This window comes from Heloderma suspectum, chromosome 3, assembly GCF_057233095.1.
Source record: "Heloderma suspectum isolate Gila_16-S chromosome 3, 16-S_ref, whole genome shotgun sequence".
Taxonomy (NCBI): domain Eukaryota; kingdom Metazoa; phylum Chordata; class Lepidosauria; order Squamata; family Helodermatidae; genus Heloderma; species Heloderma suspectum.
The window spans coordinates 318,051,360-318,072,475 of NC_139460.1; the positions used below are offsets into that span (position 1 = coordinate 318,051,360).

At 44.8% G+C, this 21,116-nt stretch overlaps 1 protein-coding gene across 1 annotated transcript in view; it reads right to left on the bottom strand.

Annotated features, from left to right (window-relative positions):
• Positions 1-380: 380 nt before the first annotated feature.
• Positions 381-21,116, bottom strand: part of KNG1 (kininogen 1) — a 65,056-nt gene continuing 44,320 nt past the window's right edge. Inside the window, exons 8-19 of the mRNA XM_084845708.1 lie at positions 20,121-20,228; positions 18,721-18,813; positions 15,359-15,426; positions 14,058-14,113; positions 13,711-13,849; positions 12,125-12,272; positions 6,238-6,345; positions 5,553-5,645; positions 4,831-4,913; positions 3,466-3,618; positions 2,087-2,252; positions 381-440 (exon numbers count right to left, since the gene is read on the bottom strand). Coding sequence (XP_084701834.1) covers positions 381-440; positions 2,087-2,252; positions 3,466-3,618; positions 4,831-4,913; positions 5,553-5,645; positions 6,238-6,345; positions 12,125-12,272; positions 13,711-13,849; positions 14,058-14,113; positions 15,359-15,426; positions 18,721-18,813; positions 20,121-20,228 — 1,275 coding nt within the window. The remainder of the gene's footprint in view (positions 441-2,086; positions 2,253-3,465; positions 3,619-4,830; positions 4,914-5,552; positions 5,646-6,237; positions 6,346-12,124; positions 12,273-13,710; positions 13,850-14,057; positions 14,114-15,358; positions 15,427-18,720; positions 18,814-20,120; positions 20,229-21,116) is intronic.

Consider the following 21,116-nt stretch of genomic DNA (forward strand, 5'->3'; position numbering starts at 1 on the left):
CCTTAAATCTTTGCGGGAGGGATATACTTAGGGTAGAGGGGGCTCTTAGTCTCAGTCTGATTCAACACAGTCCCTCTCTCCTTCTAAAATCAATACTGGTTTATATCCTGCCTTGATTCAGAGGCCATTGTTTGGTTTGAGGACCTAGAAGCTGAGCCCCAGTCTGTGATCATATTCCCATCCCTCCTTAATTACTGAAGGTAATTTTGCTGGTGCAGGAGCTTTTGTCAAATTTTCATTTCATAAAATGCCTTGCAGGTCGGGAATCTGAGGCTTTGTCAATCAGTGGCAGGGCAAGAGGGGCTACCATCCTCTTGTTCCCAAATCTCCATCTCTGAGGGGTCCTTCACACGGAGCTTTTATCCTGCTATTGAGATGGCTCAATCACGGAAGTTGGCAGGCTCTTTAGATGCCGCATCTTGCCGCTTTCTCTGAGGGAACTGAAGCGGAACACAATGGGGTAATTTGATAGCTCATTATCTGCGATCTATTTGAAAACGGAACAAAGGGCATTTAGTGCAGGAGACGCCTTGGAGGTTCACGGCATCATGTAAAGAGCCTGCAAACCTCTGTGACTGAGCAATCTCAATAGCAGGATAAAAGCTCCATGTGAAGGAGTCCATGGAAGACTCAGATATGGGGAGAAGGAGAGGGAAAGGAAGCATGTGAAAAAGGTAGTCGTTGTCATCCTGCATTTAAAATGGAAGCAGAAAGCCCTGTTTTAAATGCAGGATTTTAGGCTGGTGTACAGTATTATTTAAAACAAGAATGAGCGGAAGTCTCCACTGTGCAGGGCGCAAGTGAGATGTTAACTGTAATTTTTAGGCATGAAGATATCTCAGGTTGTCCCTGATACCGGGCCAACCTTATTTAATAGGCTAAACTGTCAACATCTTTTGGCAGAGCTGAGGTGTGGCATGTTATTATCTGCATAACCCCTTTTCTGCATGCTATCAAAAACAGGAGGGCTGAATGATAAAGGAGAAGAAAGAGATTCTAGTTCAGAATAAGCTGCCATGTAATGGCCAAAGTGAAGAAACAGGTGGTTGTTTGAAGCAGTTAATAGCTGAAAGAAAACTCTTCTGGGGGTGTGGTGCCCTCCAGTTGTGTTGGACTACAACTCCCAGCATCCCCCCAGCCAGCACAGCCAAAGGTCATGACTTTCCAATTAAGTATATTTCATACGGTGATGCTTTGATACTTGGTTTTTATTTGCTATAGCTAAAGAAGAAAGCAAAGCCAAATTTACTGCATTATAGATTTGAGTACATTCTCTTTTCATTTTTACTGTTTAATGCTAATATCGTTCTACTGACTTCAGTGAAATTAGTTCTAATGTCTCAGAAAAAACAATCAGGTTCAGGACGCTAAATCACACTTGAAATTCTTACAGAAAATGACTGATCAACCAAGGCTGCAGACAAACAGAACATTTATCTGAGCAGTGGGGCTGCTCTAGAAGCGCAATTACCATGTTCTGTTCAAATGGACAATTTTCTCTCTAGGATTAAGGCAGGGATAACTGGTTCTGCAAGTTTGCTGCAGAAGCCAGCTGTGTATATTGCTGATTGGCTGACACCAGTGATGTCCTGAACACCCCTACTCCCCACTCTACCTCAATGCCTGGAGCAGTTTGAGAACTCTTCGAATTTGCTTTTGCTTTTTGAAGACCAGGGAAGGTGATGAATGTTTAAATAAAGATGCACACCGCACTTTAAAAATAAAAGGAGCGAGCCCATCTGAAGCATCTTGGTGGGGGGGGGGGGTAGAAGCAAGATTGCTGATGGAATTGGTGTTTAATATTTCTGGTTTGTACATCTGTCAATTACACTGCAAAGGCAGCAGGAAGCCAGGCTCAACTATCTGCAAGAGAACAATCTGCTCCTGTAACTCCTGTTTCAATGTTATGACTATATGCAGCCCCAAAGTCCCAAGAACCTTTTTACCTCCATTGCAGCAGGGTTTTATGAGTTCTTGAAGACATAATAAATTGGTTTTTGCATTACAGCAGAGCATCTGCAAGATCAAAATTTCCAAAGTCTTTCTGATTGGTATCTGTATCTGTTTTGTGGGGTTCAGCCGTTACTTCATCAGGGAGAGGTAGAAGATCTGCAAGTGTGAAGTCACTATGGTCTTCTTGAATGGGGGTTATGGGAAGTATAATAGGTTTCCATGGTCTTCCTGGACACTTTGGAGCAAGTGGTTCTGGCAGATCCAGCAGTGGGTCAAATAAAGACATTGGACGTGCAGGGCTGTCTTGTGAAGGGGGGTCGGGGAACCTGAAAAACTCTTCATTTGGATTTCTTCTTACATCTTCCTCTTGTAGAACATGTTTTGAAGTGGTTGGTTGATTTAGGATTTCTTGCTTTTGTACATCTTCATGTGATTCCTCAGAAGACCTATCCTTTGTCTTTGTACGATCGTGGCTGTGGTCATGGCCTTGTCTATGACCATGACCTAGCCTTTTTCCATTTGCATCTTTGTTTAGAGGAGCACTTCGGAAAGGGGTAAAACCTGGAAGCCTCCTGTCCAAAGACTGAAAAACCATCATAATATATTAAGTTACTTAAAAATGGTCCAACCCATCCTGTAGGTTGAGGCTGTGTAATAACATGCAAACTTACACATTACATAACTATTAAAATAGTTAAATGTAAATGGACAATTGACTCTCCGATCAGGCATAGTCCAGAATCCTGTCTAACCCTCCCCCACCCCACCCCAGCCCAAATAAAGAGCCTTCCAAAAGTTTGTTCAGGTCTTTAAGGGCATATCTACACTACAAACGTAAAGTGGTTTAAATGTCATCCCCTCTTCCCAGGCTGGGATCTCCTGAGCTGTAATTTGGTGAGGGGAGTCAAGATCTCTAACAGAGCATTCTCAGCTCACACATCAAACTGTAATTCCCAGTATTCCTTGGGGGAAGTCATGATGACTGTTAAACTGGTATAGGTTGGTAGTGTAGGTGTGCGCAGAATGTTTTAAGAAAGCTGGTTCCAAAGCTGCTACTGCATATTCCCCAATCCTACCTTTGTATGGATGACTTCTTTAAGGGTTTCTTTAAGATCTGTTTTTCTCCCCCAATCCAATAGTCTACAATGGCACACAGGGAAGAAGGCTTCTCAGAGATAGTGGATTAATAAGGGCTTCATTGGCAAAATACATTCAACATCTCGATTTGGGTCCTGGAAGTGGACCATTGACTCACTCCAGTCTGTACCAATTGTAACTTCTGAACATAATAGTTTAGCTGGGAGTGCACTGTTGTGAGGATGCAAGCTCACATGATGTCCTCAACCTGGGGGTGTCAGGCAGGATTTCAGTCTCTACGCCACCATAGTGTAGAGGATTTCAGTCTCTACACTAAGGAGCTTTGGGCAAAGGGAAGAACTCCCAAGACCATGAGTGAGATCTGCAGAAGGTTCCACTAGGCCAGAGCAGGTAATGTGGTAAAGTCTAACACACCCCCTGTCCCGTAAGAACTTTACGGTGAGAGCTGCTTCTTGGCTCTGAACAACGAAGGGTCTTGGTTTGTTGCTGCTCCCTGCCAAAGACTCAGCTTTCAACTTTTGCCAGTGCCTCATCTTCTCATCTTTAGACTTAGCCACCTCATATAGCCTGCAGTGAATTTTCAGGTGCTGTTTCTGTTATCATAGCCTTGTCTGTAAGTTGAGTCGATGAAAAATGCTTTTGGCTGTCTCCATAATCTGGAGTTCCTTGTGTGGCAAGAGCTAGTAAAGGCTTGGTCTAGGTGACCAAAAAAGACTGAATTGTAATTATTATTGGTATTTATTTAATTTAATTTGTATCCCACTTTTCTATAAATATTTGCAGTCAAAGCAGCTAATCACTTGATGTTCCTATTTCCTGCGTATCATAGGGCCAGCCAGTCATGGTTACTTCCGTCTTGCCTGGATTTAATTTCAGCTGCGTCATCCACATTGTCCACAGCCATGAGCCAGGTAATTATTATAGGCTGGAACTGAAATGCTTCAGTCAGATTAAGTGGCGTAATGGAGGCAGTGGAGGAGCAAGATGTCCCATCGCCTGGGGCAGGAGGACCTGTGCTGCACTCCCGCTGGGTGAGAGATTGGCTGGGCAGCCCCTTCACAGAACCACCCAGGCCTGAATGCCATGCTTTGGGGGGTGGGGTCCCTTCCTTAAGCAAAGCCTTGTGAGTTGCCCCTGGAGATTACATTTGTGTGGCTGACACGGCTCTCTGGACAGGCTGCTCACCCGCCCGATCTCTCATTTGTGGGGAGTCTCCCAGACTAAGAAATGGTGTGTGTGTGTGTGTGTGTGTATGTGTTGCTCCTCCAAGGAGTCTTGCATTTGCTACAGCAGGAAAGCGGGGCTGTTGCAGTGGTGGCATGCCCGCAGGGGCCTTCCCGGTGGAGTGTGTGATCTGCCGCTTCTCCCGATCTGCCGTCCGAGTAGGGGATTCACCCTGCCTCATGAGATGGCTGGCTGTGGATGGAGGTGGAGATCATCACCATATTGTTGATGCCTCATGCAAGTTGTCTACACCATCTACATTTGGTTACATGTTGAAGGAAAGTGAAGGATAAGATGGAATCCTCTGGACTAGGGGTAGGGAACCTCAGACCCAGGGGCCAAATCTGGCCCTCCAGGGTTCCCCAGATGACAGTGCCCCCTTTCCCCGCCTCCACTTCCTTTCCCCCAAACACCAATCATTTGGTAGTTTTGTACAGTTCCCTCCCCCCTAGTCTAAAAAGGTTGAAATGCCTCTCCTAAGAGCTTTAATCTAAAATATCCTGGCATATTTTTTTGTATTTTTGGCCCCACCCCTTTTACTTTGGCCCTACCTACCATTGGGATGAAGCCCCTGAGAGCTTCTTCAGAACTAAATTTAACTCTTGTGTCGAAAAAGGTTCAACACCCTTGCTTTGCAGCTTCAGAGAGAAGATCCTGCTGAGATGACTAATTATCCCATATTGTCACCTTCTGGAAGTTACCCTCGTAACCCTCCCATGTTTTCCCAACGCTTCTTCTGTCACTTGTTTTTACTGCAGAAAATCTGCTAAGGAATAAAAAAGACATAATTGCTGCACAGTAACTTCTGATTGGTAGCACTAGGAGCCCTCCATCTGGAGGACATCAGATTACAGGAACCATCTGCTTGACAAATTAGTTCAAATCTCTGAGCTTCTATTCTACCAAAGTGTCCTTCTCCATCATATACTACTTCATATACTATGTTAAAATTATTATATTATATCATTTTAATATTTAATTATTTTATGTATTACATTTCTACAGCACCCAAAAGCCAAAACATTCTGGGTGCTTTACAAAAAAATTTATTATATTATATATGTATTTTAGTGTGAACTAGGTAGAGATTTTACTAATATTAACCATTATAGAAGTATTATAAACAAATACATACTCTAAGTTCTTTGGTTTATCTTAACCATTTAGAATAGGATAGATGAATGGGTTTGGTTATTAGCTTCTTGGGAAGTGGACTGATCTTTTGCCAATTAATTATTACTAATACTTCTTTATTTTATTTTTTTGCATTTTCATACCTCTTCAGGTTGTTCATCAATGCAGTTCACTGTAGGCAAGATTACTGACTCCCTGGGTCTTTCATAAATCGAAGCATTGCACTTCATCGTTTGCTGTGAACAAAACAAAATTGAGCACAGACACATCTCTAATCAAAGATCACCATACAGAACAAAACACGGCATATATAATTATTATAACTGGAGCGCTGCCTTTAAACCTTGTGGAATTTTCTTCTCTTTACAAGGGATAGAGCTGAGACAAACTTCCATTTGTTTTCTAACCTGTTGTGCTGGGCTATTTTTGTGAAGAGGAAGAAAATGAATTCAACAAGTTATGGCAGGAAACACAAATTAAGGCAACAAATGTTAACTGAGTTATTGCTTATCAATATTACTAAGGAGATAATACTGGGATTTAAACAGGAGACTACAGCTGCAATCCTATACAGTATGCACACTTACCTGGAAGTAAATCCTATTGAACTCAATAGGACTTACTGAATAGTAGACATGCATAGGATTGCGCTGTAAAAAAAAGTTATGTCAAAGCTTAAAAGATTCATGGATCAAGAATGAATTTTTGTACAAGTAACAATGCAAATATTCATATGGGATTGCGATATCCACCCCACATCCAAATTTATGATTTATTTTAGCTCCTGAAAATAAACTATTCATCTTGAAAGTACTGCCTGTAACTTACACCGTCTTCTCTAGCAGTACAACTTTCATTCATTTTCGGGAACTCAGCCTTGGAACAATTTGTCTTCTGAACAGTGAAGTCTATTCGATACATCATTCCAGACACAACCTGAAATTCAAGCAGAAAGATGACTAGTAGGAGCCTCTTTTAATTTGGGTTGTAATGGGCTCAGAGGAGCTTGAACCGTGTAAAACTCAATGCCAAGCCCCCCTTTCATGTTCAGCAGTGACCCCCTGAAAGGAACAGGGCAGGGGTGTGTATGAACAGGGCAGAGGTGTTTGTTTTGTCCTCCTCCAACATCATAGTGATCTTACTGGGAAAGACGGTGCACTGGGGTGACGCTCCTTGCACGCATGCTTTCCCTCAACTCCTGTTTTGCTAAATAAGGGCATTTCTACACAAGGCTTTTATTGTGTGCTCATAATCACTCGCTTTTTTCGTGAGTCTTTTTACATGACGTCATTAACCTCCAGTGCCCCTCCCATGCTTTCTTGCCATTATAGCAGTGTAATTCTCAATGGCGATAATGTGCTTTTATCATGCTTTAAAGTGATACATTTCTGGTGAATTTCTGGAATGTCACTTTATCGTGGTGCCATCGTGGCTGTATAATTAAACATATCGAACTTGCCCAGAAAGAAGCCCCCCAGAAACAACCACGTGTAAAAGAGGTGATCTTAATCCCACAAGGAATCTGGAAGCAGACGCCCTGGTAAAGCTGCAGGATTTTAACCTCATGTGGAGAAGCTCTGTTCTTCATGTCCTATTCCCCAGCAGAACTGATTTTTCTGGGAAACATGGCATGCAACAAGAGTTAAGGCATGAGAAGGGTGGTTCAGAGCCTGTTGCACGCTGGCCCAGAAAGGTGGTTGAACTTTTTTGTGATCTACTTTGGATGCTCACCTCGTTCTGTTTTCTTGAAACTTTGGATGCCCGCTGAGATTTAGTTGCTAGGCTTTTTGAGGATAAAACTGCTTGCATTTGTTGGAACCTTGCCTCCATTATTTTGGCAGATCAGTCCCAAGAAGTTTCCAAGAGTGCTGTCTGGTTAAGTTTTAATGGATGAGTATGGTTTAAGGATACAGAAAAGATTCTTGCACAGGTACATGCAACCACTTGCACGTTGGATCCTTGCCCTTCATGGCTGGTGAAATCTAGCAGGGAAACTACAGCCGGTTGGGCCAGGGAAGTGATAAATGCCTCCTTACAATAGGGAATGGTCCTGGGCTGCCTCAAAGAGGTGGTGGTGGTAGCACCTTAACTCATCCTCCCTGGATCCAGCAGAAGATGTGAATAATTTTAGACTGGTTGCACCAGACCCTTTCCTGGGCAAGGTTCTTGAGTGAGTGGTTGCTGACCAGATCCAGGCACTCTTGGATGAGACTTAATTGCTAGATCTATTTCAATTAGGGTTCAGGCCTGGTTTTGGTACTGAGACCACCTAGGTTGCCCTGCATGATGACTTGTGTGGGGAGAGAGACAGGGGGAGCATGCCCCTGTTGATTCTCCTTTATCTCTCAGCAGCATTTGATACCATTGATCATGGTATCCTTCTGGAGCCAGTGTCCAATTTGGGAGTTGGGGGCACTGCTTTGGGATGGTTTCGCTTGTGCCTGGAGTGGACAGTTGTTTCCTCAGGGGGTGGTGCTTCTGGGGTAATACTCAGCCCCATGGAGCCCCCAGGGTGGGGTTTTGCAGGAGTCGATCCTATTCCCCATGCTGCTTAACATCTACATGAATGTGCTGAGCGGGGTCATCCAGAGTTTTGGGGTAGGTTGACATCAATATGCTGATAACATCCAACTCTACTTCTACTTTTCATTTTAAGCAGGTGTGGTGGTGAATATGCTGAACTGTTGTCTGGCCTCAGTAATGGACTGGATGAGAGCCAACAAAACGAAACTCGGTCCTGACAAGACAGAGGCTCTGTTGGATGGGTCCTTTGTCTGGATGTGGGGAGTGCAGCCAGCTCTGGATGGGGTCACATTTCCCTGAAGGAACAGCCGAGCAGCTTGGAATTCAGAAGCCAGGCTTCTGACCCAGGCAAAGCGTTTTGAATATATAAATCCAGTCCTTGCTTGCCTGCATTGGTTGTCAATATGTTTCTGGGCCAAATTCAAAATGCTGTTTTTAACCTATGAAGCCCTCTATGGCTTGGGACTAGGGGTGGACGAAAGTCACTTACCTGTCCTCGAAGCTTGTTCGCGGTGGGGGGGAGGCGCTTCCCCCGTGAAGTTCAGTCCGGGGGGGGAGGTTCCCGCCTCGCCCGGCCGAAATTCAGGCCGGGGGGGAGGCTTCCCGCCTCGCCCGGCTGAAATTCAGGCCGGGGAGGAGGCTCCTCGCCTCGCCCAGCCGCGAACTCAAAAGTTTAAAAAAAAAAAAATAACGCCCCCGTGATAGGCTACGTGACAATTAACATAGCCTATCACGGCTAGATCTGCAAAGTCAGCTGTGATAGGCTACGTTAATCGTCACGTAGCCTATCATGGGTGACTTAAAAAAAAAAAGCGCGTACGCAAATGGCGGCCCCCATAGGGAGCCGCCCCCATAGGGAGCCGCCCCCATAGGGAGCCGCCATTCGCGTTCCTTATTTGGTCGCTGTAGTCTACGTAAATCTTTATGTAGACTACGGCGAAAATAAGGGCAACGCAAATAGCGTTGCCCTTATTTTCGCCGTAGTCTACGTAAATCTTTACGTAGACTACAGCGACCAAATAAGGAACGCGAATGGCGGCTCCCTATGGGGGCCGCCATTATCCGTACGCGCTTTTTTTTTTTTTTAAAGTCACCCGTGATAGGCTACGTGACGATTTACGTAGCCTATCACGGCTGACTTTACAGATCTAGCCGTGATAGGCTACATTAATCGTCACGTAGCCTATCACGGGGACGTGTTTTTTTTTCTTTTATTGCAATGGCGGCGGCGGCAGCCGGTCAAAAGACCGGCTGCCGCTCCCGCCCTGGACGAACACCCGCCGAACCGCCGGTCGGACCCGCCGCCGGGAGGGACATTCGGCAAAGGTAAGTCCCATCCCGGGGGGGGGGTGCGGGGGGGTGCGGAGAATTTCTCCCCGAAACTTGTTCGGGGGGCCGAACACGTTGGCGCTCGGCCCCCCGAAGTTTCGGGGAGAAATTCTCCGCCATCCCTACTTGGGACCGCAATAGGTCATGGACCACCTCTCCTCGTATGAACGTGTCCTGTCCCAGAGATCAGCATCAGAGGCGCTTCTCTGTATGCTCACTCTGAGAGAAACTAGGGTGGTGGTAGCGGTTCAGGATCAGCCTCTTTCAGTAATAGCCCTGCGTCTATGGAACACTTTCTCCAAGCATGCTCCCCATGATACTGACACTGTCATCTTTTTTGCACCAGGTGAAGATCAGCACAGAATTGCAGGGATGGCGTCAGGGAGGCTAAAGCTGAGAACGTGCTGAGGTTAGCGCGGGATGCTAAAAGCAACAAAAAGGCTCTCTTCAGCTACGTACATAGTAAAAGACAGAGGAAAGAAATGGTTGTTCAGCTATTAAATTAGGATGGCAAAACGATAAGAGATGACAAGGAAAAGGCAGAGGTGCTCGATTCCTACTTTGGCTCAATCTTCTCCCAAAAGAGGGTCTATGACCCCCCTGGCAAAGGCAAAGTAGAAGCTGAAAGGGCAGGATTGCAGCTTGAGATTGATAGGCGTATGGTCAAGGAACACCTAATTACTTTGAATGAGTTCAGATCTCCAGGGCCAGATGAACTGCACCCTAGAGTAATACAGGAACTGGCAGAAGAACTCTCAGAACCACTGTCTATTCTCTTTGAGAAATCATGGAGGATGGGTGAAGTGCCAGATGACTGGAGGAGGGCTAATGTTGTCCCTATCTTCAAAAAGGGTAAAAAGGAGGAACCTGGGAACTACAGACCAGGCAGTCTGACATCAATCCCTGGGAAAATTCTGGAGCAGATGATAAAGCAATCAGTCTGTAAGGACCTTGAAAACATTGCAGTGATTACTCGAATCCAACATGGATTTGTCAAGAACAACTCCTGCCAGATGAATCTGATCTCATTTTTTGATCAAGTAACCTCCCTTGTGGACCATGGGAATGCTGTAGACATAATATACCTCAACTTCAGCAAAGCTTTCGACAAAGTGCCCCATGATATCCTGATGAGCAAAGTAGCTCAAAGTGGGCTAGATGAAACAACAGTCCGGTGGATCCACAGTTGGCTACAGAATCGGACTCAAAGAGTGCGTATCAATACGATCTTCTCAAACTGGGGAGAGGTAACGAGCGGGGCACTGCAGGGCTCAGTCCTGGGCCCAGTGCTCTTCAACATTTTTATTAATTATTTGGAGGAGGAGATGCAGGGAATGCTGATTAAATTTGCAGATGACACCAAATTGGGTGGGATAGCTAATACTTTGGAAGACAGAAACAAAATTCAAGGTGATCTTGATAGACTGGAGCGCTGGGCAGAAAACAACAGAATGGCATTTAACAGGGATAAGTGCCAGGTTCTGCACCTAGGAAAGAGAACCAAATGCACAGTTACAAGATGGGGGATACGTGGCTCAACAACACTACAAGCGAGAAGGATCTTGGAATTGTTGTCGATCACAACAAGCTGAATATGAGCCAACAATGTGATGTGGCTGCAAAAAACGCAAATGCTCTTTTGGGCTGCATTAATAGAAGCATAGCTTCCAAATCCCGGGAAGTACTAGTTCCCCTCTCCTCAGCACTGGTTAGGCCTCATCTGGAGTACTGTGTCCAGTTCTGGGCACCACACTTTAAGAAGGATGCAGACAAACTGGAGAGGGTTCAGAGGAGGGCAACAAAGATGATCAGGGGACTGGAAACAAAGCCCTATGAAGAGAGACTGAAAGAACTGGGCATGTTTAGCCTTGAGAAGAGAAGACTGAGGGGAGAGATATGATAGCACTCTTCAAGTACTTGAAAGGCTGTCACAGAGAGGAAGGCCAGGATATCTTCTCCATCACCCCAGAGTGCAGGACACGGAATCATGGGCTCAAGTTACAGGAAGCCAGATTCCGGCTGAACATCAGGAAAAACTTACTGACTGTTAGAGCAATGTGACAATGGAACCAATGACCTAGGGAGGTGGTGGGCTCTCCCACACTGGAGGCATTCCAGACGAGGCTGGACAGCCATTTGTCAGGGATGCTCTGACTTGGATTCCTGCATTGAGCAGGGGGATGGACTCAGTGGCCTTGTAGGCCCCTTCCAACCCTACTATTCTATGATATACATATTTTCTCAGGTGTTCAGATATTACTTATGGCTTGACTGTTGTGCGTTGCTTTCGTGGTGTTCATTTTAGGTTGTGGGAGCAGGGAGAATATTTGGCTGTTTGTTTTGTGCATTGGGATGAACGCTTTTAGTACTTATTGCTTTTAGATTATGTTTTTATTATGTTTGTTCACATTTCTATTATTGTGTCATAGTGATTTTGACTTTATCTTCTTTATTACATTGATTATGGGTATTGTGTATTCTTCCTTGTGTAAGTCACTTTGAGACTACTTTTGCAGTAGGAAGTGATGCATTCTCAGCAGAATTGGGTAACAGGTTGCGCAGGGACGAGCTCCCTTGCACATCCTGTGTTGTGGTAGTGGGGGTGATTTTGGAAGGTGCACAATTCAGGTTGGAAACGAAACTTCCACGTAGTGCAGCCACAGACACGGAACTCAAGGGCTACTGCATGGGATGGCTAGAGCAACACAGGAGTGTGTCTTATATGAAAACTACTGGCCCTCTGGCATCACCTCTGTGTTAAGCAAACGGACTTGAAAAGAACTCAAATTCAATTTGAATAGGTCATTCCCATTTGAATGTGGTTTTCTTAATACAACTGAAACATATATGTAGCAGTGCAGACCTGGCTTGTAGCTTTTGTTATCGTAACAGCTTTATAATAGAAGTCATCATGGCTTTCTGAATTATACTTTTCCACAGCAGCTGCCAGAGGTTTCTGCACTTCTGAACTGTCCGTTGGAATGTTCCTTCCGCAACCAGGACATCCATGACTGGGAAGAACAACATTTTTATGAACTGTAAAAAAGCCCCAAAATACTAGATGTTATCAAAATCAAAAGAAGATTTACAGTGTGTCTGAGTTCTCATGTTATTTCATTACATGGATTATCATTAGGGTTGGCGGAGAATTTCTCCCCGAAACTTCGGGGGGCCGAGCGCCAACGTGTTTGGCCCCCCGAAGAAGTTTCGGGGAGAAATTGTCCGCACCCCCCCCGCCCCCTGCACCCCCCCGGGACGAGACTTACCTTTCCCGAATGACCCTCCCGGCGGCAGGTCCCGGCGGCGGTTTGTCGGGTCTTCGTCAGGGGCGGGGGCGGCAGCTGATCTTTTGACCGGCTGCCGCCGCCGCCATTCCAATAAAACTAAAAAAAAAACAACGCCCCCATGATAGGCTACGTGACGATTAACGTAGCCTATCACGGCTAGATCTGCAAAGTCAGCCGTGATAGGCTACGTAAATCGTCACGTAGCCTATCACGGGTGACTTTAAAAAAAAAAAAAAAGCACGTACGCAAATGGCGGCCCCCATAGGGAGCCGCCATTCACGTTCCTTATTTGGTCGCTGTCGTCTACGTAAAGATTACGTAGACTACGGCGACCAAATAAGGAACGCGAATGGCGGCTCCCTATGGGGGCCGCCATTTGCGTACGCGCTTTTTTTTTTTAAAGTCACCCGTGATAGGCTACGTGACGATTTACGTAGCCTATCACGGCTGACTTTGCAGATCTAGCCGTGATAGGCTACGTTAATCGTCACGTAGCCTATCACGGGGGCGTTTTTTAAAAAAAAAACTTTTTATTTCGCGGCCGGGCAAGGCGAGGCGCCTCCCCCCCGGCCTGAATTTCAGCCGGGCGAGGCGGGAAGCCTCCCCCCCCCGGCCTGAACTTCGGGGGGAGAGCAGCGAAGTGCCTCCCCCCCGCGAAAACCTGCGAGACCAGGTAAGTGACTTTCGTGCACCCCTAATTATCATAAGAACATAGGAAGAACCATACTGGATCAGACTGAAGTCCTGTCTAGTCCAGTATTCTGTTCACACAGTGGCCAACCACAAATAGGATATGAGTGTAACAGCACCCTCCTGCTCTTGTTCCCCAGCAACTGGTATACAGAGGCATACTGCCTCTGATACTGGGTGCAACATATAACCACCATGACTAGTGGCGATGGATAGCTTTATTGTCCATGAATTGTCTGATCCCCTTTTAAAGCTGTCGAAGTTGGTGGCCATCACCACATCTTGTGGTAGCGAATTCCATAGTTTAACTATGCGCTGTGTGAAGAAGTATCTCCTCTTATCTGTCCTGAATCTCCCGTCTGTCATTGGATGACCCCGGGTTCTTGTATTATGACAGCATATTTTGTACACCTCTAACATGTATCTCCTTACTCGCCTTATTTCTAAGCTAAACAATCCCAGCTGTTGTAACCTTTCATCATAGGGGGAGTTGGCTCTGGCAAAGGCTTGGCTTGTACATTCCTGGCCTTCTCTTCCTCTCTCCCTCTCCCTTTGATGAGAACTGCTGAAGTCTTGCGACTGCATGAAGATGCACTTTATCTGTCCTGAATCTTCCTAAAGAACTCTAAAAAGTTAGTGAGACAGGACATACCTTTGTGGAAGCCATGTTGATTCTTTTTCAGTAGGGCATGTCCTTCTATATGCTTGATAATTTTATCTTTAATAATCTTTTCACCCATTTACCCAGAACAGATGTTAAGCTAACTGGCCTGTAATTTCCTGGATACCCCTGGATACCCTTTCAAAAACTGGCATTACCTTGCGAACTCTCCTGTCCCCTTGTAGAGAGGCTGATCTTAGCTGTCTTATATCTTCTGCAGTGAAGACCAATGAAAATAATTCATTCAGCTTCTCTGCAATCTCCTTATCCTGCTCTAGTACTCTTTTGTTGTCATTCAGCTATCCAACTGGCTCCCTTGCCAGTTTTCTGCTTCTGATATATTCAAAAGATTCTTTATTATTGTCCTTGATATTATTAGTGATATGTTCCTCAAAATACTTTTTTTGCATCCCTTATTGTCTGCTTGCATTTCTTTTTGCAAGTTTGTGCTTCTTGTTTTCCTCATTTGGGAAGACGTTGATTTTCTGAAGTAATCTTTCTTTTCCCTAATAGCTTCCTTGATACTGCTGCTTAACCATACTGGTAACCTTTTGGACTTTGTCCCGCCTTTCCTGATCTGCAGCATACATTCTAGTTGAGTTTCTATTATTGTGGTTTTGAGTAACCTCCAAACATTTTGGAGAGAGTTAACCATCTTGATTCCCCCTTTCAACTTCCTTTTTTACGCCTTCCCTCATTTTAGAGAAATTTATTCTTTCGAAGTAAAACGTAATTGTGTTGGACGTACTTGACAATTTTCTAATTAAATGTAAATTAAATTTGATAGTACTGTGGTCAGTTTCCAGTTGGTTCAACAATACTCATATCTCACACTAGGTCCTGGACAGTACTATACAGGATTAAGTCCAAGGTTGCTTGTCCTATAGTCGGTTCTATAACCAACTGTTCTAGGGCACAGTAATTGAAGATATCGAGAAATGTAACCCTTTGTCATGATGTAATTGAAGCCACTCATTACTACAACACTTTCTAGTGTTGTACTACAAGACTTCCTTCTTGCCTCAGATGAATCCTACGGGAGCCTTTGCTTGAATTGAACCCATGTTAGTGAAAACTTGTTTTACAGCAATTTGGAGACTGCTCTTTCTGTGATGGTCCTGTTAGGTTGTTTTCTGATGTCACTACTTAGGCACTTAATAGTGTGGACAGTGTCCACAGTACTGTAATTTTTTATTCTGCCTTACCGCAGATAATATGTGAAACAGTGACTAATCTGGGGGCTACTCTTTCATCCCCAATGTCTGTCCTGTCCTAGGAAAACTTAGATCCCTCCTCTGTGAACTTGCCTAATCCTTCAAGGCTTTCTAAGCTATTAGGAATAATAAAGACACACCATACCAGAGGTGTCCACAGAGCTGAATACATAAACTGTGAATGTGTTAAACATCCTATAGTTATGAAACATGGAAGCAGCAATCAGAAACCGTGATGTTTGCACTTCTGTATGGCATGCACAAGCTTGTTTGTAAGTTCCACATTGGCATTAGCTGTACAGGTACCTTTATGCTGGAGGGGGACAAAAAGAAGAAAAAGAAAAAAATCAAATGACCATTAAGTCCTGAACACAAAAGCAAATAAGCAAGTACTTCCTGTCAGCCCTCAAACTTCACCCTTCTAGATGTCCCATTTCAAGATTTGGCATTCTTGGCTAAATTGGAAAAGGAGGTGGAGTAGGGAAAGGGAATACAGTCCTTTGAATCTTAGTGGCATCCCCATTTCTTCCCCTAATCAAATTCCTTGTTCTTCCTTATAGGGCAGTGGAGATTTTCAGACTTTTTACCTTCAAGGGAACTTTCCACATGGTGCCTCATACAAGATGTCTACATCATCTCACATAGTAGGCCTGGTTACATGTTGAAAGAAAGTGGCAGGTAAAATGGAATCATCTGAGCAAGGGTGGGTAACTTGTGGCCCTCCAGATGGTTTGGGCTAGAACTCCCAGCATCCCTCACCATTGGCTGTGCTGGCTAGGGCAGCTGTAGGCCAAAACTTCAGGAGGGCTAAAAGTTGCCCACCCCTACTCTGGAGCTTCGGAGGGGAGATCCTGCTGAGATGACCAATTATCCCATATCGTCATCTTCTGGGAGTCATCTTCTGGCTGGGGATGAGTTTTGAGCTGGATATTCCCTTGCTTGCAGCACACACTTTCAGCAGCTATACTATACTGGGGTGCTTATAGATGGCGGGATCTTAGTGGTAACTATGAGCTATATGGTAGCTATGGTACAACTGGAGCTGGGTCATCAGAGGCAGAGCCAACTAAAGCAGGGGTCTCTAATGCGGTGTCTGCAAGCACCACTTACCAAGCTAGTCCCCCCTCTGCAAGTTAATGGAGCAATTCCTCCATTGGTATCTGCAGGGAGGGGAAAAAGTCCTTCCTGCTGACTAGAGGGTAGGTGGGGAAAAGCTCCCCTCCCCCAGACCTTTGGGGCAGCAGGGTCCTTGGAGTGGGGTGACCTTCATCATCCCTCCAAACATTTTTTAGCAGGGGAGCTTTTCCCTTCTTCGTATTCAAGCCAATGGATGGATCAGTCCCTTAACTTAAGTAGAGTGGGGGAAAGGTCTACCTTGCTGAAAAACAGCTCTGTGTGTGTGTGTGTGTGTGTGTGTGTGTGTGTGTGTGAAGCCCACCCCCACCAAAGACCCTTGAGGCAACAGGGTCCTTGCTGGGCGGTGACCTTCACCCATGTCCAGCCAATTTTCAGCAGGAGGGGTTTTTTGTACCATGCAAATGAATGGAGAAATTACTCTATTCACTTGCATTGGGATGGGAAGGTAGGGAGAGGGAAAGAGGAGCAAAAGAGAAAGAAAAGGAGAGAGAGAAGAGGAGAGTGTGTGTGTGAACCTGAGAAAGGAGCCAGAGAGAGAAAGAAAGAGAAGCAGTAGAGATGAAAGGAAGGAAGCGAAAGATTTATATGATCTGAAGAGAAACCAGAGTATGAAAGGAAGGACGGAGGGAGGAAGGAAGGGAAAGAGAAGCCAGAAAGAGAAGAGGAGCAGGGTGGGGGGAAGAGATGGAAGGAAGGAAAGGAAGAGGAGGCAGAGAGAGGAGGAAGAGCCAGAGAGCGAGAAAGGAAAGGGGAAAGAGAAAGGAGGGAGGGTCAGAGAGATGGTAGGAAGGAAAAAGGAGACAGAAAGAGACAAAAGGAAAGAAAGAGGAGAAAGAGAGAGAAAGGAAGAAGCCAAAGAGGTAGAAGGAAGGAAACAGAGAGAAAGAGAGCAAGAGAAGAGCCAGAGTGAGTAGCACACACACAGGGTACACAAACAGAAATGTGGGGGGAGGGCGCTCCCATCGTTTTTGTGATTACTCCCCACCCACGACATCCAATTTGTGGTGCTGCCCAGGCACTGTTTCAAAATGCCAAATGTGCCCACAGGCCCCAAAAGGTTGGAGGCCCTATGATAACGGCTGAAAAGCATGGGAGAGGCCCTGGAGGATGACAATGTCGTGTGAAAGGCCCACAAACTACTGCGAGTGAGCAATCACGAGTGCACAATAAAAGTCTCGTGTAGAAAGGTTTTCACGTATCACCTTGGCCAAAGCATGCCAACCACAGTAGCCAAGTCTGAAGTTAGCATGGAAATTGATCTCTACATATGTTTGTTCCTGACCAAGTTCTACTGAGTCAGCAACAAGAAAGTGACACAGGTATACAGAACAGTCACAAACTCCTGTGGCTGTAATACAGATTTATTAGACACAAGATTCCTAAACACATTTCCGATTACAAAGAGTTCTTCAGGAGAAATGGTATTCAGTATAACATAACGGTGGACTTGTTGTTTCTTCTTTCAAAAAGTTTCGTTATATGGAATAGTATTTTCTCTGAGGAGGAATTCTTTGTTGGGAAAAACATGGTGGGAATCTTGTGATTGGCAAATCTATGTGCTCCCTCAGATGCTCGTTGCTGTTACAATTTACAGGGAATGTTGGTCTCTGTTCAGAAAAGCATTAACTTTCCCTCCAATTCCCATACTTTTTGTCTAATTTTCTTTTTTAAAGATTGTGAGCCTGCTGGCAGGAATATGTGCCACCCACTCTATTTTTGTACAGTACCTGGTGCACATTGGATACTTCTGCAAATACTGAATTATGAGGATGGTTATGGTAAGGGTGAACTGACCCATGCAACACAGTTTCCAGTGGCACCTGCAGAGATTCCCAAAGCCTTTCAGTATAGATGCAGCAGAATAGCTGCTGATTAAATCAACATTGGCCTGTGGTAAATTCATAATGCATGCAGGCAAAGCTCTTAGGGTGCTTCCAGATGAGGCTTTTATTGTGTCATTGCCCACTTCGTTGAACATAATTTTTCAGGGGATCCAGACAACATTGTTGTCTTCAACTCATAATTCTCCCACTACTTTTTTCTTACTGCAGAAAATCTTAAGGAAAAAAGATGGAATTGCTGCACGGTGCCTTCTGACTGGTAGTGCTAAGAGCCCTCCATCTGGAAGCACCCTTGCAGGAGTCATCTGATGGCACTATAGTCCATATCTCTGAGTTTCTGTTCTGTTAAGACGTCCTTCTCCATCATACACTACTTAATAAAATTATTCGTCATTTTATATTGTATTATAGATACATTTTAGTGTGAATTGCTTAGAGATTTTATTATAGTAAGCATTATAGAAGTATTATAAATAAATAGATTCTCTAAATTCTTCCATTTATCTTAACTGTTTAGAACAGGATAGATGAATGAGTTTGATGATTCGTTCCTTGGGAAGTGGACTGATCTTTTGCCAATTAATTATTCCTAATCCTTCTCCAAGTACGTTTTGCTTGCATTTTCATACCTCTTTAGGTTGTGCCTCCATGCATTTCACTGTGGGCAAGATTACTGACTCCCAGACTTTCTCATAAATCGACGCATTGCAGTTCAACGGATGCTGTCATCAAAACAAAATTGAGCAGACACACATCTCTAATCATAGATCACCATACAGAACAAAACATGGCATATGTAATTATTATAATTGGACCTCTGTCTTAAAAACCTGTGGAATTTCCTTATCTTCACATGAGACAGAGTTGAGACAAACTTCCATTTGTTTTCTAACCTGGGCTGTGTCTCCATGACAATGGACGGAGAAGGGAGGAGTGGCTTACCCACATTTTTCTAGGAGCTGATTTTGGTCCAGGCAGGGCTCCACGAGGGTATGCATCGCCCCATTTTAAGTCGCTTCACACAACATACTTCCTGGTGGGGTGGGGTGGGGGTTGAAGTGAACGTCATCTGAGTGGCAGGGGCTGCTCTACCAGTGAGACAGGCTTCCCCTCCCTCCAGGCTCTCCTCCCTTTCTCCATAACGGAGAGGGGAAGTACTTACTTCCTATGTGCACATTTGGCAGACAAACCTCTAAAGGAGCCCCAGGCTTCCTAAAGCGTTGCTGTGCTTGAGCACTGTAATGGAGCGGGGGGGGGGGTAATTACTTCCTATGAGCACATTTCCTAGACAAGCCTCATTGAGTACAATGGGTGTTACTTCTGAGTAGACACTAATTGGTTTGTGCTGGGAAACAGACGGAAACACCCCTTGACTGGGGTCATGGTGAGAGGCACGCCCTTGGGCAAGGCTAGCATACCTGAGGTCAGTGCGGGGGCTGGGGCACACAACAGCTATACCGAGGAGAACCCAACTTAAGGAAAAGAATTGGACTTTAAGTAGTCTCGGAAAACCTGGTTTTTCTCTGATAAGCTCCGGGGTGGCTTCTGGATGGCTACGATGTCATGTATCCCTAACAACCTCAACACACAGCCAGCTCGGAGTAAATTGCTGGTGGAAACACCCCCTGTTGTGCTGGGCTATTTTGTGTGCGTGCGTGCATGAAGAGGAAGGATTCAACAAGTTAAGGCAAGAAACACAAACTAAGGCAATAAACGTTAACTGAGTTATTGCTTAGCAATATTACTAAGGAGATAATACTGGGATTTAAACAGGAAACTAAGGTTGCAAATCTATACATACTTATATGGGAGTAAATCCTATTGAACTCAATATGCATAGGATTGCACTGTAAAAAAAAGTTATCTCAAAGCTTAAAAGATGCATGGATCAAGAATGAATTTTTGAAAAAGTAACAATGCAAATATTCATATGGGCTTGCGATATCCACCGCCCCCCGGTCCAAATATATGATTTATTTTAGCTCCTGAAAATAAACTATTCATCTTGAAAGTACTGCCTGTAACTTACACTGTCTTCTCTAGCAGTACAACTTTCATTCTTTTTCGGGAACTTGGTCTTGGAACAATTTGTCTTCCTAATAGTGAAGTCTATTCGATATATTATTCCAGCCGCAACCTGAAATTCAAGCAGAAAGATGACTAGGCGCCCCTTTTAATTTGGGTTGTAATGGGCTCAGAGGAGCTTGAACAGAGTAAAACTCAATGCCAAGCCCCCCTTTCATATTTGGCAGTGACCCTCTGGAAGGAACAGGGCAGCTGTGTGTGTGTACACAAATGTGTGGCTTGCTTTGTTGAGCTACTTGAAGCTATTTTTTCTGCCTAGTGGCACAATTAACTGTTGCACCTTCTCTTTGACTGTGGGCTGTTTTGCACAGAAGGTGGTGTTTCTTGGGAGCAGACAGGGCCATTGCCAACTTCACACAAAAGCACCATTTGCATGAACAGGAAATTTGCTTGAGGTGGCAGCACATTATCGCCCAGCCCTTGGGGATGCAGTGTCACAAAAATAGCACATCAGGAGCTAAGCCTGTGTGTGTGTGTGTGTGTGCGCGTGCAAGCCAGCCATCGTGTGTAAATCAGCTTTAAATTACACTATAGTTTGGAATGTATGTGGTGATGGGTTGGTCCAACCTTATGGTAGAGGTTAGACTGGATGGCCTAAGCTACGGTGATAAGAAATTCTTTCCCCTCTGGTCAGCAAGAGGAAAGTATCTGTCCTGCTCTATGCCAATGAAGGGATGCTTCGATCTCAAAACGTACGCTGGAATGTAGGGACTGCTAGTTACCCTGAGCAATTACTGCCCTGGAAAGTTAATGTATTAACTGTGCATGAGTCAAAGTGGATATGGTATGGCTCTCATCTGCATATCTGGCCCATTCAAGTATAAAGTAGGGATGAAGTTACGCTTTATTAAATGAGCCACAACGAATGTTCCTGTGTTTTCCTTAGGAGCCAAGACAGGAGTTTTGCCTGTAGATATTAAGATTCAGCTAAGTTTGTTTA